The 19,402-nt window shown below is 41.7% G+C and overlaps 1 protein-coding gene across 3 annotated transcripts in view; it reads left to right on the top strand.

The window, feature by feature from the left end:
• The window catches only part of LOC119024399 (voltage-dependent T-type calcium channel subunit alpha-1I-like), a 224,257-nt gene extending 211,422 nt beyond the window's left edge, over positions 1 to 12,835 (top strand). For all 3 annotated transcript variants that reach the window (XM_037107182.1, XM_037107191.1, XM_037107200.1), the window contains 5 exons: positions 2,421 to 2,561; positions 5,402 to 5,536; positions 7,227 to 7,401; positions 9,314 to 9,528; positions 11,243 to 12,835. In XM_037107182.1, the coding sequence (XP_036963077.1) occupies positions 2,421 to 2,561; positions 5,402 to 5,536; positions 7,227 to 7,401; positions 9,314 to 9,528; positions 11,243 to 11,878 (1,302 nt within the window). In that variant the 3' untranslated portion in view covers positions 11,879 to 12,835. The remainder of the gene's footprint in view (positions 1 to 2,420; positions 2,562 to 5,401; positions 5,537 to 7,226; positions 7,402 to 9,313; positions 9,529 to 11,242) is intronic.
• The last annotated feature ends 6,567 nt before the right edge of the window (positions 12,836 to 19,402 follow it).

Genomic DNA, 19,402 nt, shown 5'->3' with positions numbered 1-19,402 from the left:
TAGATGCAGCTTCCTCATACAAAAAGGGTGCAAGGGGAGAGAGCGAATAAGCCAATAGAACACGATGCTCATTATAACAGCTCATTCCATTCTTATTACTGTATACATACTGTATCTCCCTGCAGAAACTCAATACATTTCCACTGTTCTCTCATAAATAAGTTCCCAGCAGAATCAATGCGGTTTTGTCTTTGCTGTATTATGCGAATAATGAAAGATAAGGGCCCTGGAGTAGAATCCCACCTTTAACTGCATCCTCAATCCAAAAATGGATAACCTGACAGAAGGTGCAAACCATCTGGAATAAGTTAATTCTGAATAAAACAACTGTGTAACACCGCCAGACCAGTATTATTCAGATTGCTCACGCTCGTGGAAGCACTTAACTTGCTAATGACTCCGGCTCTAGATGACTGCGGTGACGAATGAACAAAAGATGAGTGGAAAAAAAAGCCAATCAAATGTCTTGAAGTGGACACTCACTGGACGTAATTATGAAGGTCACAAAAAACCTCATGAGAGGGAGGAAGGAGACGAAACAAGAGGAATAATGACTGCCTCGTCATTTTTAACTGTAGTCGGCTTGATGGCTGCATGCATATATTTATATATACAAACACGCACATAGACACATATTATTGTTTTTAAGTCATCATATATTGGATTTGAGGAAAAGCAAAACATCAAAAATAAATTAAGAAATAAGCTGAAAAGCTGGACGATCCACAGTGTGGGATTCAGAGTGGATCAGACCGTTTCCTGATGGGAGGAACCAGATGGCAGCGCAGTGAATCAAACAGGGTCGTGGGCTCCATTTACCACAACCGAGGCCCCCTGGCTTAGACAATCAATCAGGCCACCTCACCCCCCGCTGTGCACCTCCCCACACTTGAAACAATGTGTGTGTGTGTGTGTGTGTGTGTGTGTGTGTGTGTGTGTGTGTGTGTGTGTGTGTGTGTGTGTGTGCATGTATAGTACCAGTGGGGGCTGCCAAGGTCCGACGATCGACCGCTTGCCCTCTTCACCTCATGCCTTTTGCAGAAGCTCTAACGTGGAGAGAAATAGTAAAAAAGAGCAGAAACCTGAGGGAAACGAGCAGTTTAAACTTTGAACAAGGCAGCAGGAAAAGGTGAGCTGACATGGAAACATTTAACTTATACAAGGAGAGAGACAGAAAGAAAGAAAAACTTGCGAAAATTCAACAAAATTCAACAGCTAATTAGCTACAAAGACGCTAAAATGATCCCCAGAATACCAACTGTAGACTTTGTACTTGACCTTTTCCTGCTTCCAACCACAATTCCTCTCATTTAAGATGATAAATAAAGCGAGCATCTTGCAAAATAATAAATCATCTAAAGAGTAAACAGTACAACACAGTTTGGGGCCAACTCTCTGTCCAACTTTAGCATATGAATGCAAAAAAAATGTGAGCTGGAAAATGGTAGTTCTAGGTCAGTCCAAATATTTGACTAATTTTGGGGATTGATGACATAGCTATGATACTATTGTACTGGTCAGATTAATTGCCAAGATCGGTTTTAAAAATGACTGAAAAGACATCTAATGGGCAAAGACAGTTGAGAATTTAGAGTGTGAATTTCCTGGAAGATGAAAAATCGAGATCCCAAAACATCGAGGAAGTGGCACCAAGGGGAGAGAGAAGGAAGTCCCAGGACGGCTGATGGTCGACTCAGAGGGAGTTGAAGCCATGTAAAGTAGACCAGTGTTTCGTTTTTTAAAGGGGGCCATGCAATTAATCTCACAACGCTGACATTCACGTTTGCCCCTCTGGCTCGGCTTTAAGCAGGCTAAAGTCATCGATATCTGTCTTACACCTGCTGGAAGCAGCTGAAAATAACACCAGCTCCAGCAGATTGCTGTTAATTAAGCAACACAAGGTGGAGTGTGTAGTACAGATGTTGTACAAAAGACTGGGGGAGGACAGAGTCGGATTAAGGGAGAGAAAGGAGAGGAGGAAGATGGGGTGTTCCAAGTAGATTAGAAAGATGGACAAGACATCCGTAAAAAGTCTGCGTGAGTACTTAGCTTAGCAGTGAAGACTGGGAACAGTGAGAATGTTATTATATATTTGTTGTCTGTACAGACACCAGCAGTTAACAGACTTGATGAGGGTCATGTGTCGGACTATTTCTTGGCTGGGACCAGTAACTTCCTGGACTCTCTGCACTGGTTGGCAAGAAATAGTCTGGGCACGATACTCCCTGTAAGACATCCAATCAGGTAGTTGCCGGATGGTTATGTGTGACTGACACGATTACAAGGAATTAAAAAGTAGTTCAAGTAAGTAGTAACTGTACAATGTCTTCTCTTAAGTTCTAATATCAGATGCTGTACTTTATATTAATTACAAAAACATCAAGAAAAGTCAATGCAGTGTGTTTGTGTGTGTGTTGCAGGAGAGCCAGTGGCTGGACAGTGTGTCTCTCCTGATCAAGGACTCGTTAGAGGGCGACATGATCGACAACCTCTCCGGTTCAGTTTTCCATCACTACTGTTCTCCTCCCGTCTGCAAGGACTGTAAGGGCCACTCACAAGAGGTCAGTGGGATCACACACCTCCGTCTCTTTCATTCCAGCCAGGAAGCTCTTATTTGTAGTCCAGTAGCCACGTTAAATAAAAAGGTGCATCGTGCATTAATTTCCTTTCTTTTTTACATTAGCCGCCCACACATGTTAGATGTAGCAGATTTATTTTGTCAGCCAGTAGTGCTACGGCAGTTGTTGTTTAACTCTCTAGATTTACATACCTTTGTTCTCACCTTTTAACTCACGATAATCACATCACAGTGGGTGGGATTCACCTGCCGCATCTCCAAGATGTCAATCACACATCTAAAGGAGGTGTATGCAAATCCACACAGACAAAAATAAACTTCCACTTAACCCACATACAAACACAAAACCTATGCAGAACAGGTACAGGGTGCACTCAGTTAAACTCATTAGTGGGAAGCCGGTGAGGGATCATGTCCTTTCTGCAGCATGAGGGATTCCTGAATGATCTGTTGACACCGTCCCCTTTGGTCCAAACCCTTCCTCGAGACTTAAGGGGAGAAGGTAGCGGCAATAATCACAGCAGTTCTCCACCAGGTCTTGCAGTTCAACGCCGTGAGATTCTTCACACAAACCAGGTCTGCAAATGAAAACAAACCCAGTGTGTTTGCCCCTGAAATACAGAGAGCGAGAACCACGTCTGTCTATCCTGTTAATGTACTGTGTGTGGCTTTACCGTATCACAATAGCTGTGGTTTGTGTGTCAGATAGCAGATGGAAGCAACATGACTAACTCATGAATATGTAGAGCTGTGCCAGACCGCACCAGCAGAAACAACATAGGCATCTGTATCCCCCAGTCAGTATAACATCAAACATCTCAGTGAACCAGCATCGTCCTCCATTCCCCACGCTGCTCACACAGTTCACTAGTAAATGACATCTATTTTTATATCTGTGCATCAATCCCCCTGATGTAACACCAGGGCATTCAAAAGAAGCAACACGTACATATCAAGAGCTGTAAATAATCCTTCACATGTTCCAAAGCTTTGGGACTTCCTGTGTTTTGTTATATACAGTATTATCTATATATTGTTTGGTCACGCTAGCGCCACAGCTAAAAATACTGTCCTGCTGTGTTACTTTTTTTTTTTTTTTTTTTCCTGAGCCATATGCTGCTCCTGCTGCGGTTAATTTTAGCTCGGGGAAAATAATGAAAATCCAAATAAATTATTCAAATAAGCCGTCATACCACGAGGTGTAATGATTTCAAAATTAAGTTTGCAGCAAAAAAGAAAATCCTTCTTGTGCGATTCCATAATGCCCGAGATTGAGAACCCATTCTGCTCAGATGAATGTGAAATATATCCCCCTAAAACTATTTTCCCCCAGAAAAATCCCAGCAAGGTGAGAAGAAGGTCTCCTTTATATCTCTGCAATAGATATGCAGATGGGCAATGAATTTGCAATCAAGGCACTGTACAGTATTGTAATGGTGTTTCCATAGCTGGGGAGTGATGTCCTTGTTTTCAATGACACTGGGCAGTATGTGTGTCTCCGTCATCTGTGAATGTTGCAGTCATGACAGCGTTGACAGAATCGCATTTTTAAACCCCTTAAAGTTATCAGCAGTTGTAAGGTTTCATGATATACACTATATAATTTCATTTCATTCCAAATTGAATCAGATACAGAGAGTCAGATACAGAGTATGTATTCTTTAGACAGATGGAAATGGTCCTGCGGGGCTCACCTGTAAAATGTCAGCCTTTTCACGATTGTGCTAGACATTTTTTCTGTCTCGTACAATCATGACATTTCTCTCTCAGGTCCAATCATACGTTTTCAACGTCAAGCGATTTACACTCCAAATCCCGATTTACCAAACTCTGTGCATTCGGTCGTGACGCACACAGACGTGTGAATACATCAATCACGCCTGAGAACTAAAGCTCCATTTCAGCTCGGAGCAGAGGTGATTCCATGATTTCAGCCTGATATTCAGTATATGCAGATTGCACACTTCAATCTGTAGCTGTGCAGTTATTTATGTGCAGGCAGGTCATCGTGTGAGTCACAGCAGCTTACTGTGGATGTGGTTTAGACATCGGAACACATGTGAACAGTGTGACCTCCCTCAGCAGCTCTTTTTTTCTCCTGACATTAAATAACCACCGCTTACATTACATTACTGTTCTCTCTGTAGATACAAAAGGTATTGAAATGCTTGTATAATGTGGCCTTCAGCTTATACAGTACATAAACATGTGTTCATCCCCCATCCACTGTGTATTAATTAAAAAAAACAACTATTTATGTTCCATGTTGTGTCATGTTGGTTCTGCAGTGCTGATTGATTGTTGCTTGAGTGGCGTCCATGATTTTACAGATGAAAATACGCAGCATTGAAACTGAACAACGCGGCCGCGATGTGTCTTTTGAGGAAACCTTTAAAAGTCACACCGTTTCATTTGCGACATTTCCATAACTGCAATAATTTACATGTTGTCGGTGTAAGTTTTAAATGTTAAACCTCTTCTGATTTCCAACATTTTTTGGGAAACATTTATTTGTCTTTTAAAACTTATAGAAGTGCAGCATAAATATGTTGTTATTATAACCCGGGTTCAGGGACCCTTTGTTAAATTGAGTATGCCTTTCTTCTAGAGATGTACTTTTGGTTATTTAAGATAAAATATATATGTTTTTTTTACCCAATCACCCATTTACTACATTTTACAATATGCATCACTTTTGTTTGTTTGGGCATCTAAAAGCAAACTTCACTCTATTCAGCTGCAGCGTGTGGTGACATCACCACCTGTCGATCAATCGCACCGTCGATGCAAATTGACCGAGCGTCCTGTGTTCTTGTCCGACAGATCAAACTGGCCGAGGTGGAGCAGGCGTCTCTGATGTCGGAGCAGCTGTCAGACAAGTCATCGTCTCTGGCGCTGCCTGATGACCTCAGCCTGGACGAACACAGCAGCTACCAGCTGCTGGTCCGAGGCAGCCAGGTAGTCACACACATTCACTGTTGTTTCACACTCATGGATTTCACTCTTTCACTCACACATGCCTCCTGACAACACACACACACAGGGCGAGCCTACTGGAGCACATGGATTTATTTAGGCACCAAACTATATCATGATAAGGACTAATGTCTCAGCACTGTGTGTCTTCATCAGGCTCACATCCTCTTAAATAACCTCCCATAATCAGGACCTATCCAGAGCAGGCTGGATAAAAGGGGCGGGGGCAATCAACTGCATGTGGGCGGGGCTCATAACTGGAACTGAAGTTTGTAAATAGTAAATATCATGTAAAATGACCATAAATACTGATGATAAATAGAAATACCAAAGATATAGAAAGACTTACATGCTTTTAAATAAGTTAGATGAGTATCTAAGTTAGATGAGTTGACCGCCTCCTCCTCTTGTTCCCAGCCTGTGCTGAATTAGGTCCTGATTGGAGGAGGTTACTTAAGAGGACGTGAGTCTCTGTGTTGTTTGATCCTGATGAAGGTCCACATGGCTTTGAACTGTCAGTCCTTTCATAAAGTGTGGTGCCTGTGTGTGATGTATAGATGTGTTGCCAGGAGGCATGTGTTACTCCTGTTGTAGCATGGCAACGCCCCTGTGCACACAAAGCCAGATCCATAAATAAAAATATGTTATTTTCCCAGTTTGGTTTGGAAGAATTCCACAGCTGTGCGACACCTCTGGGATGAAGTGGCACGCTGACTGTGTGCCAGTGTTGGACTTCACTAATGTTCATGTGTTCTGAACACGAGCAGAACTGCGCAGCTGTGTCCAGAGGTCTCTTGGAAAGCTTGAAATAAGAAAAGTGGAGGCTGGCATATGATAGCAGCATACTGATACCCAAATACTTATAGCGTATGTACAGGCCAGAATTTACTAATTAATATTTCAGTATCTTTAAACTGTTTTTTTTTTTTTTATTTTACCCAGCCAAGCATTAAAGGCGCTTCTCTAAGAGAAAAATCCTGATGTGTGACATTAACCGTAATAATCACTCACACACTAACGGGTGAAGGTCCTTGGGGCTTTTGGGAGTCACAACTCATGTCATCACACCTGTTCCATCTTGCTTATCATCATTAATTACTATTTACATGCTTTACTGTCTGATTAAAACACCTGCCTCCCTCTGTGCTCTTGATGTGGACATGCAGGGCGCGTGTGTGTGTGTGTGTGTGTGTGTGCGTGTGCGTGTGCGTGCGCGCACCTCTTTCATATCTCCATCTTCCCGTGCACACTTCTCTGTGGGCTCACGGCGGCTCCACCTGGCCCGTTTCATCAGTGCGTTTATTGAAGGCCAGTTCATTTGATCCAGTTTACGACCATCAACAACAGCTGAGCAATTTGAAGCTTTGAAGCCCGCTGTTACTTTCTTTCTTTCTTTTTTTACCACATCCAGTTTTAATCAGACTTGTATAGATGGATAAAGGACGGGACATGAAAAGGGAGCCTTTTTGAAATTGGAAACAAATTGTTCTCAGATTTCCATTATGACAAGGGGAAATGAAAGGCTTGAGTTTGATATCATCCTTGCTCCGTGGAACATCAGTGCACCTGGATATCATGCTTATTCTCTCCGCATCTCTTTGTCCCTCTCCCACTCCGCTCCTCTTATCTTCCATTTGTCTCTCGCTTTTCCCATCATGCATCACGCCGTCAGAGAGGCAGCAGTGACTCCCGTAGTTCGGAGGAGTTGCCCACCCAGGCGGGCTACAGGGGGCTTTATCCCTCCACCTCAGGAAGCGAGGAGGGGGTCCAGGACTTATGTGAGGTCGGAGTCCATCCTCAGTTGAACTCTCCCTCGATGGAGCAGCTGAGTGCGGCGCATTGCACAGGTACCAGAGTACACGTGGTGGTGGTATACAGCATAACACACTGTATTTAGTAAGAACAGCCACGTCTTCTGTTGTTAATGAATCAGTGGCCAGTTCTGAAATAAACTTGTTTTCACACCTCAATCGAAACAGATTCTCACTGTTTTCCAAATCAACCAACCCATAGTCCTGCATGACAGTTGTCTTGACAGTATAAGAGCATTACTATTCTTAATGGTTTGCTACTGACTATAACAAGTTATTTAAACAATCGAATGATGCTTTGCTTTTTTTTTTTTTTTTTCCTGTGTTATCTTTGAGATTCCCACCGACACCAGATGGCTGAGTTGCTTTTTGGTGGAAGAATGTATTTTTAAAAGCGACCGGATACATTTATATCACAGAATAACACAAGACTTTTAGCTAGATTAATTAGTGTTCTTCATCTTCTTTCTCAGTGGCATTAACGAATGATCACAGATTGCCTCAGGAAACCTAGTCAATAAATATTAAATGTGTTAGAAAGTGATTTTGCCCCTGAAAATATTCATGGAAACACGCTGTTTGGCCAGGCAGGTGTGCCAAACATGGTTGTTTTTGGTTTGGTTTATGACAGCATTCTAATATTTGTGAGATAAAAAAAACAGACATGGTCAAGTGTAGAACGATAAAATCCAGGAGCCTCATTACAGAAACACGTTCAAACCGCTTGTTGAATCGCGTTGCAGCTTTTCAAAGATAGGATTCTTCTGATCTTCCAATTACAAACGTAGCTCCTACACTCACGGTTGTGTCCGATCTCATCTCAGGCCACATATCTCAACCCTAACCAAAACTGTGAACTTGATTCTTTTGATCAGCACTCATCTTATCACACCTGTATCTGGGTTCAAAATGTACAAAAAAACTCACTGTTTCCAAAACAAAGGCTGTCCTGCTTTACTTGTCACTGACTAGCGAAATGCTCAAAATAGTTCAATATGTGGCTGCATATTGGTAGAAAAGGGAAATATATGACTTGTTAATAAACACACTTTTTTTTTTTAAAACTACAATATATAATCCCATTATATAATTTAAATAATGAATATTTAAATGACAATCTGAGTGTTTTTTCTTTTCGGTCAAAGCTGCTTTTTGTTAGTAGTTTTTAATCCAACAGTGGTGAAGTGGTCCAAATGAATCCAATCATATTAAAATAATCCTTTCAGGGTTACCTTTCATCACGATCCTTATTATCGTTATCAGTGTTGTGTGACCCTCATTGGTATTTAACCACCACGATTTCATTAAGCCCCGACTTTGACATGACATTGATAGTATCGTTTGATTAAGACGAGGCTGTTTCTGAACGTCTCCGGAGCCGACACAGACACACAAGGACGTGCCTCATATTCCGCACAGTTGATTGACTTCCAGTGCAATTAAAGCCGTGATAGATGAAGCCAGCGGCAACACAGACACACAGATGTTGATGAGTGACATGTTTTGGCATGCTGATGACTTACCGCGTCCCCGTAACATGACCGCAATGACTGGAACAGATGGAGCCATTCAAGGCAAAGTCAGCTCCAGGGGGACTGTCGAACTGCACACAACATCACAGTTGTTGTAGACACATATGCACCAAAGACATGGAGGAGTTACTCTTATCAAAGATTACCCTCAGATGTAGCCACACATGTAGCGCTGAGATAATATCTGCCAATTTTGGCCTGTGTCCTAACATCAGAATATTCTGTTTGGTCCTTATTTAACTGGAGAGAATGTTTAGCCATGATGATCACTGGGTCTATACCATCAGGTAAGGCAGATGTAGAGTTAGGTGTCATCTGCATAGAAGTGGAAGCCATTATCTTGTTTGTGGATGATTGAACATAATGACTGGAAGAGCAGACAGACAAAGCTGTATTAAAGTATAACCTCTTTTCAGATGCAGATGGAGGAAGTTGCAGTGGAGGCGGTGGCGGGTCTTCACCCGGTTTCCACCTACCGGCAGATTTTTTCCACCCAGCTGCCGCGGCTCATCCAGACAGTCCTGGGAGCGGTGTTAGCCCAGGAGACAGGGGGCCGTCCAGGTTGGCTTCCCCTGCCTCCTGGGCCTCCCTCCGCTCACCCGGAGCCAACAGCAGGCCCCTGAGCTCGCAGGTATTATGGACAAATGAGCGGATTCATGTGTGTCTGTGTGCATGGATGGATGGATAGACGAGGAAGGACCTGACATCAGTCTCTCTGTGCAACACATGAGAGACATGATGGAACAGAGTAAATACAGGATTCCTAAGAGGACGCTCAGTGAACCAAAGTTGTCATCCATCAAAAACACTTCAGGCCGTCAGATGGGATTTGCCAAATGAGGTATAAGAATGAGCATGTGATGCAAATATGTGGGAGCTTGATTCTATAATATGCCTTCATATATAGTTAACAACAATGCTAATCATTGACACAAAATGTGTATTTATTACAATCTGTCTGCAGTAAGCGAGCTGCAACATCTTCATCATCTACAAAAGGTGACGGTGCTCAGAAATCAACGCGTCGCTGCGGAGAGGTTTGATTAGATCTGAAACAGGAACCTTTTGTGGTTCATCTTTCAGAAGCTATAAGGACATCGCAATGACTTCTAATCTTGCTAAGCAGAGCTGAGAACACACAAATCATTGTATTGCCAAATGGTGAACAAATGCATGACACCCTGACACATCCTCCATTGATGTCCTTCTGCAGTGTGAAACTCCGGTGAAATCATTTAGTATTAATTATAGTTAGGATCACAATCTAACACCTCCCCTCTGTTGGCTCAAGCATGAAACAAACAAGAGTGAAAAGACCCTTATTTTAGTTTCTGGTTCCTGGGTAACCATGGAGACAGATTTTCTCTTTCCCTCTCCTCTACCTGTTAGGTTTGTTTAGCTCGTGTCTGAGTGCCTCTGTGATCCTCAGCTGCTACAGTAATGCTCTGCAGCACTCAGCTAATTAGCCCGGCCAGCCTTGAGCCTGATACCGTCTCTGTGCACACTGTCATTCTCGAACCCTATTCCTGTATCTCTTCTCCGGTGTACTTTCTCTCCATCCTCTCTCTTTCTCTCTCTCTCTCCATTTTCATAATATCTTACTTTCAATCTGGTCTCGTACATCCAACAACACCAACGATGCCAACACTGCTATATGAACCTCTGGATTGGTTTGCAGGTTGAACTTTGGTTTATTTTAGAATTCTGTTGCACCGATATCTTTCTAAACCTTATTTTAATTTAACAGGCTATGTTTTAAATCATTTCTTTAATATCTAAACCTAGATTAAAAGTCTGCCCTTTTTGCTCAATGTTTAGGAATTTCAATTTCTTCAATCTGTAAAGGTGCTCTTTGACAAAAACTGACAGGCTGCAGGGATGCAGAAAAATGAGCACAGTTCCCAGAAAATATAAGAGAAGGACTCAACCCAGCGGCATTTCAATCATTTTGTGTCTAAAGGCACAACATAATCAGAAAATAATTCAAACTGAAGTATAAATATTACTCATCCAAAAAGTCGGACTTGGTAGAAAACACGGTTGCAAGCAAAATAGTATTTTGTTTCTTCTTTTCATTTTTTTATGGTCTCCAGAATAACAAGTTAATACTAGCTAGCAAACATTGTCCCACAGCTCTGTGTGAGCGGCCTGTGGTTCACCCACACATGTATTTTATTGCATCTGTTGGGGTGGGACAGGCGGCACAATTTGCAATTTGATAATTTACTGGTACGTTGAGTTACACTGTAGGTTTAATATTTCCTAACCACCACTCATCTTTTGCCTACCAAAGACTAACTGCTTCTTTTCATTTTCTTTCCAACACCTCCCTCCTCTGTGTGCAGCACCCGTCCCACAGTGACTCCTCCCTGGCCACAGGTAGTTCAGAGGGCAGTCTGCAGACCACTCTAGAGGAAGGGCTCAGCTTCAGCGTCTCCCCACCTCGAGACCTGGATCTCCCCATGCCACTTCTCTGCCCCCTGCCCAGCCACCCCTTACACCCCAAGGAACAGGCCCCTGGAGACGAGGACCACCCTTTACTAAAGAGACGAAGCACTACTTTTAACCTCCAAGCCACCAGGGGGCACCAGAGAAGTCAAAGCAGCTGTGGTGGTGGCAGCACCAGCCCTGGCTGCCCCCGGCAGGACTCCATGGACCCCTCAGATGAGGACATGGGCACAGGGGCGGGTGGGGACGGCTGTCGCCAGAGCCTGAACAGCGAACACTTGTCAGAAACACTGAACAGCCTCTCACTGACATCGCTGCTCACCCCAGGCTCTCTGGCGCCCCCGCTGGTAAAGAAATGTAACAGCACGGGCTCACTGGACCAAACCAATCTCTCTGCCCGGAGTAGAGACGGACGCCACTTCCATGGTATAGATGCTCATGGTTACCTGTCCGCACCCTGGACGGAGGGAAGAGCGAGAGGTGAGGAAGAGGACAGTGACATCACAGACACAAGCTCCAGGAAAAATAGATGAAACACTTGTTGCCTCTCTGTAGTTGAACTCTTAACAGTTGCATTTCTGGACCTTGAACAGAACAGTGAGAGACTTTTAATACAGTACATGTCCTGTGAACCCCCGATTCTGAAATCCTCTCTCGTCTTTGAATCGTCTGTTCTCGCTCTTTCCTCCTCAGATCTGGCTGCTCGGGATCAGTCATTTCTTAAAAGATCACAGTTGCTTCTGAGTTATGACATCCCTCCTTTTCCACAGGATGCGTGTTCGCTTTTTTGAAATGACTAAAATGACAAGGGGCTATGCCTTTTAGGATAACCAGGATTCAGCCTTGAAAGGTGTGGCAGTCCTGGGCTTCACTTTTTGAGCCATCCTGAAATACTAATTATTTGGAAATCCGTCACAGAAACAGGCCTGATAATTACAGTGACCGATGAACATTATACTTATGTGAAACTGCTAATAAAAAAAAAAAAAAAAAGAAATCTATTTCAGAAACAGAACTTGCTTGACCCGACGTGCCCTCAACCTCTGTGCAAAAACAGTGTCATCAATATTGGACAGATGGCAAACTCTGCAGCTTCTTTTGAGGAAGATCTGAACTTTGTACAGGTTTGTTCTGTTTTGTTTTTTTTGTAATAACCATCGCTTACAGTAGCATCGAACAACCTTTTTTCCTCCTTAGCAGATTTGTTGGGTACCAGAAAATTGAAAGTTTGTATATTTTCTGTGTTCTTTTTCAGCTTCAATGTATTGGAGTTGTGTGAATGTAGACATGTTTGTCTCCATTTGTCGGGGAGAGGGAGACCGAGACCAAGCAAGGAGCCTGACTAGACTAAAAATTGACGAAGGTGTCTTTTGAATAGAAGAAACTGTATATTTGACTGCTGCTGAGAATACATGTGGGTTGTCAGTGGACACGTTGGCCACTTTCAGAGTTGACTCTGTGCTTTCCCATACCCATGAAAGGGCTGAAATGTATTGAGCGCAGACCTGGGCCAAATTAGTAAAAAAAAAAAACAAAAAAAAAAAACAGAAGCTTTTTATCCCCCAAAATACTGTTCAAAAGTATCTTTAAGGTACATCCATGACTTTTTTGAAGGTAATACCACATATATATAGAAGACAGATCTGTCACGGAAATGAACATTGACTTGGTGGTGGTAACGCTCAGAAGTGCTAAATCATACCCAGCACATCAGAAGACTTTCAGCACTTGCACATTTACTTAAATGTTAACTGGGTTGCAGTAATTTATACAGGTCAAAAGTTTACTTGTCAAGACAGATGTTAAATAAAAAAAAAAAAAAATTTTTAAATTTAAATATAAAATATATATTCATATTCATTAACAGAAGAAGGCAGTTTGACGTCATCCAGTTATCTGAGTTCTCCAAGCTGCAACACATCAACAGTGTCTCTGCTGCAGAGAGTTGCTGGTGTCTGATAGTTCAATGTATGGAGGTTAGCCAAGAAACAAGGCTGATGACAAAAGGAGTTTCTCAAAGATACATCAGCATGCTAACTACCCTGCTATTAGTCCTAATGCATGACCCTCTTTTAGTCTTGATAGCAGTGAGGCCCAGACGATGGCACTGTCAGTATGTTGATGAGTGCTCTTCTTCCTTCCAGACTGAATTAACTCAACTTTTGGATGGCTCGCCATGAAACGTTGAGCATTGAGATTCTTTCACACCACCAGTGAATCAAAGATTGCACTTTAGATTTACTGAGATCAATCCACATATGCTACATGGATTGGCACGCAACTTTTGTGCCCCCCTTCATTTTTCGTCCAGTGCCATCATTGTGTCATTGTGTTTAGTGCTAATTTGCAAGTGTTAGCATGTTGACACGTGATACTTAGATAGTTCTACGAGATACAATTTATATTATGAGCATGTTGCCATACTAGCATGAGCATTTAGCACTGCTCTACGCAGAATTGCTAGCATGGCTTAATCTTATTTACTTACACACTGGACCTGTGAATCAAATTCCAAAATGGCTTCAGAGGACAGAATTAAATTCAAACTGGCTACAGTACAGTCCAGCTAAATCCACTTCTGTAACACAGGCTAGCATTAGCCTCATTAGTTGTATTTTGAACAAATGAGGCTTTAATTTGGTAGGTTGACATAAAAAGAGTGGACTGTCAGACCAGTCTGCAGAATCAGGCCAAACTCAATGACATCAAACTGCCTTTATAACCCTCTTATTATTAATTATATCATTATTAAATAGCTTCTAATACACTTTGACAGCAGTTAATACTCTTCAGGTTGCCCTGCATATGTGTGTTAAACGCTGGGTTAGTGTTCTCAAATGTTCATATATGGTCAGATTTCTGGGAAATCAGAAAAATCCACAGGTTTTGTTTGCTGCTTTAAACCCAAATGATTATTTGACTCAGGTCTGCTCGAGTGTAGCAAGAGTTTAGAAGAGACCTTGTTCGATGGCAAGCAGCATGGTCCAAAATACTGTAACCTGGATCTTTGAGCACTTGTTTGTCAGACACTTTGACAAATTGTGATGACCCAGCATATGATATTAGTCGTGTCACAATATTTGAAATCCAGAGTGGGCGAACCTCAGGTGGACCTAAATACACACATTCTCTCACACACACACACACACACACACACACACACACACACACACACACACACACACACAGTCTTATATAGCATACAAAGATGTCAATGTCACAACACTGCAGGACGTTACTGTAGTTGTTTGAGATGAGACAGAAGAGACCTCAGTCTTTATCTCGTCCTCTACTCTGTCTTCATTCCCTCCTTATTCTCATTCAATTGTATTATCTCCCCTCCGCAGGGAAGACGGAGCATTAAATGACTTATCCCCCCCCCATTCGAGATATGCAATATGCTACAGTAGATGTACAGTTAGATGTATGAGACTCGTATAGATATACTATAGGGTGAGAGAAGATTATATTTATGAATTCATGTATTAGGATAAAATGTCACCGAGATTCAAAAGGTCACTGAAAGGATGATGATGTATTCATGTATTCCAGCGCGTTGGAGAGTGTGTTTTCTCTTTTTCCCTCCATCATCCCAGCCTGTTTTTTTTTGTTTGTTTTTTGTTTTTTTCCCTGCAAAATGCATGTGTTTTTTTGTTTTTCTGTTTTCTTAAATGTCATTCTAGTGTCATATAAAAGTGAGATAGCTTTTCACCCTCTGGCTCCTGGAGTTTTTCTTTCACAACAAAGGTTTTTAATTTTTTTTTTTTTTTACTTGGCAAAAGTGAGTGTTGGTCTGGGTTCCTTCTTTATTCACAGCACGAGAACTACTTTGTCTTATTAAACCGCATCCCTAATGGAATGGCTACATACAGAAATATATGGTAGTGATGTCTCGTTAAATTAAATTGAGCTGATGAATAATTAGACTGAGGTTTTTTAACCTTTCTTTGCATTAATCTTACAGAAAATGTACTCTTTACTTTACACATTAAGTAACTTGTTTATGCCTTGAAGCAGTGTTTTCTTTCTGCAGCTGATGAAGTTCCTCCGACAGCACTTTCAGTCGCTTCAATAAGCCGTCTACCTTGAAGAAGAACAGAGTTCAATCTTAAACTAAGAGGCATTCATACAGCTAACAAATGCTCCGAGCGAGAAGAGCAACCCAACATTTATTTATTTATTTACAAGTGTCTTTGAAATTCACTCAAACCAGTCTTTTCTTCTTAATGTTTGACTTTATTTATTTATTTTTTCTTATGGTTTTTATTGACAGTTAAGTATTGATGCATCATTTCTTACTCATCATTATGTACATGTAGATGGTTGCTAACTGCGCAGTTAAACACACATATGGTTCAGTATATAACTGTTGTCCTAGATGTCAGGATGTTTTGTCGAGATCTCTCTCTTTTGTCCCAAAGAAGCATCGGATCTTGACAGTGAATTGAGAGAAAATAACCCTGTGCTGACTTGGATTTATGTTTTGCAGGTGCAGATGAAAGCATCCCTGCTTTTTGTTTGGCATCTTTTTCCCCCTCTAATAGCCACAAATTGTCCCCAGGTGTCCTTTAAAATAGCCAGCAGTGAGTCTCGAGATGCTGTTGGCCTCGTTGTCCAAACCTTGGACGTATCTGTGCTTTGCAGTACGTTAACTGCCAAAATTATATCCTGGCAACCGGGCTAGTTTGATCAAATACATGGATTGCTTGTCTGAACCTCCCTGTTATTTGCTTTTAAATGGGGGGCCACAGTAAAACACTGTCAAATATCTACCACTTGTGATGCTTGCAGATATTCCCTCTGGGCTGGATGAAAGCAGAGAAAGCAGTTCAGCGAGCGTGGATTAGAAGCACGACTTGTAAGTTTGGAGACGTTTATCGATCCCAAGCAAATTGCTGTCTGTAGTAAGTAGCACAGACTTTTGATTCTTCGATACAAAACTCCTCTCACTGGATTAAACTGAAACGACTTTGAAGACAAGTCTGTTTTTTACCTCCTGTGTTGTTTGTCTTCAGCTCAGCAAACAGATGCCTCGGCTGGCATTGTGCTGTCACACACAATGTGAAGTCTCTGCAGTCTTTTTCTGATGTGCTCAGTCTGAGGGAATCCTGGGAAATAATCTCCCTGTCAAATATTTGTACATTGTCAACAATAGATTTGCTTCAGATTTAATCCTTTTTTTTTTTTTTTGTCCCCATCCAGAAAAACTCTGGTGGCCTTGTAGCACTGCTGGATTTTTTAAAAACCCATGTAGCTCCTTTTGGTTGGTGGGTGCAGGCGCTGTTAGATGAAGGGAAGGAGACTGTTTTTTGTTTTGTTTTTTTTTGTTTTTTTAGGAATGTTTCTAAATAATTTTATTTCAGGAGCATAAAAGCTTCAACCCAGGCAATGTTTATCACAAAGGAGGCTGTGAGAGTGACCCTTTATAATGCTACTTATTTGATTAGTGTTTGATCTGGTTGTTACCAGAGAATTTCAAAACAACAAATATTATCTCTGGTTCTGCACGCTTGATGTTAATTTGATTATTCTCTCATATCTTCAAAGTGATATAATTGTTATGTGGAGTGAAATATGACAGACAAAACACTTTTTACTTTTTTGTAAGCTGTTTTCAGTCATGCTAGTTTAATGACTGTGTGATGACTTGACCATGTCGGGGCGGTCAGGTGGTTGTTCTGTTTGCCGCCTTTGGTCCAGATCATATGATCTGAGCAACCCCTGACATCTGCATGGTCTCCAGAGGATGAACCTGACTTACTTTGGACATCCCTTTATTTGATTTCTTTAAAACCACCATTTGGTTGACAATTTGTGTTTAAAGTGAAATGTCTCAATTACAGTTGGATGGAATGCTTTGGAATTTGGTACAGATGTTCATGAGCTCCAAAGGACGAACACTGAGAACTTGGTCAATCCATCCAAGTGCTATGTTGTAGGCAACATTCGATGCAGCACATAGATTTACCCTGACCTGGATGACTGGACGACACCTCCACCAACATGTTGGTCAGTCTAGTGTTTTCATCATCAGTTCAAAATTGTAATTCCAGTCCATCAGTTTATGACCAAAGAGCTGCAAAACTAACCACACTCCCATCAGCCCCTGAAATTGTAATTGTCATTGAACAAAGGTTGTGAACATTGCAAAAGCTGTACCCACACAAACTGGCAGGTATTTCCTCTCAGATATGCTGAGAGTTTATATGTCACTGTTATATGATCCGGATAGGTTAAGGCACTAAAACCACTTGGTTAGTGTTAGAAAAATATGACATTTTGGTTTACAGCACCTGGTTCCATCACCACAAGCACAGCTGGAAAGAGTCCAGATGTCTTATCAAAAACAGCTGGTTTTGTTGCCTCTAATACAGCTGAAAAACCTCTCTGGCAAGGCTGCACCAGACAGTGAGACACACATCTTATTTAATTTACTGTATATAAAGAAATCACTTGCCTGCTCGTCCTCCTGTGTTACTTCCATGCACTTATTCTCTTCTCTGTCTTTTTTTCTCCCTTATTTAACCCGCCTTCCATCCCTCCATCCATCGCCTGTTAGACTCAAATCCACATTAAGCGCCTCCACTCTTCCCTCTGATGCCACTCGCTTCCTTTCATCTCTTATTTCCCTCTCTGATCTCACCCGGGCCTGGGCCATTACAATGAGGAGCTGCCAACTCCGAAAGAAACGTCATTAGTGAAATATATTTGACACAGCTCTCCTATCACATAAACCCCATAGAAATTAATTCTAACTCTATTTTCTGCTCATTTCTTGGTACTGGATAACAAAGCAGTAAAACTTTTCTCATAAATCCTCCAGCAGACGTGCGGCACTAACAAGGCTTATATATATATATATAAATATGGAAATTATTATAAATCACGACAGCGAACTAAATGATGTGGTCGCACCTATATAGTTTCTGTATTTGGTCTGAATGAGATCGCATTTACATTTGTAAGCATGGCTGGATTTAAACAGCAGGGACCCCCGAGGCAGAAATGAGCTGTGGTTCAATCCTTCTCCGCTCTGCACATTGTGTGTTTTCCTTGTTGCCTTCAAGTACCCATCTTGTGCAGTTCACACAGCAAACACACACAATGCACTTTAATTATATTTTGCATTCAGGTCCAGAAGCCAAACTCTACTCCTATAATACCTGCTCCCAGGTTATGTTGCTCAACTCAATCCATCTGATAGTTGTCAACCATGTTGGGGGGGGAAACACCCTCCTTCAATTTTGGTTAGTAAAGCAAACCATCAGGGTTTTCAGTAATTTTCTGCCAGAACTGGCTCACAACAGACAATGCAGCCGTGCAGAGGCTACTTCCAATGCCAGTCTGCTCAGGGACGGGTCTTTTTCTGCTAATGTGAAAAAAAGCTTGAGCACTAATTGGTTTTATAAATGTTTTCTTGGACAATATTGGCAATATTGGATCAAACTTACATGCAGCTGTTATATCACTATAACTCAGCTGCTGTGTTAAGCCGACATGCTTATAATGAAAAAAATGTCCCCAAAAATATGAATTGTATCATCATTATAATATTTTAAGAGGGCACCTCTGCATGAGCTCTATGCACTCTAGGCATATCCCAAATGACACTGACTTTTTACGCATGTTTTCAAAGATGAAATTTCCAGAAATTCTGCTAAAAACCAACACATGTTATATTTTGTGGAGTGGTGTACTTAAATTATACCAAATGTTTCCAACAATGTTCATGTTTCCCAGGGAAATCTGTTTACTCAAGGTCGATGACAGGGAGTGAAGATGAATCTAGAGCTCTCCTCCCATCAGTAAATGGGTTCCGATCTGATATGACTCCAGTTGTATTTATTCCTCCATAAGGTTTCTTTGCACCTGACTCCGACATTCCCTATGTTTCTTTTGTTTCTTACTTTTAAAAGAGTGAACCCTAGAGGCAGAAATAACAGGCGATGCAAGTTCATGTACAGCCAGCTGTCCTGCACTGACAACACAACATGCACGGGTAACGCTGCCTAACATTTCTCTGGTTGTAGGACATTAAAAGACTCAGCAGTGGTTGA

Source organism: Acanthopagrus latus, chromosome 1 (assembly GCF_904848185.1).
Source record: "Acanthopagrus latus isolate v.2019 chromosome 1, fAcaLat1.1, whole genome shotgun sequence".
Taxonomy (NCBI): Eukaryota; Metazoa; Chordata; class Actinopteri; order Spariformes; family Sparidae; genus Acanthopagrus; species Acanthopagrus latus.
This window is presented reverse-complemented; position numbering and strand designations above follow the sequence as displayed.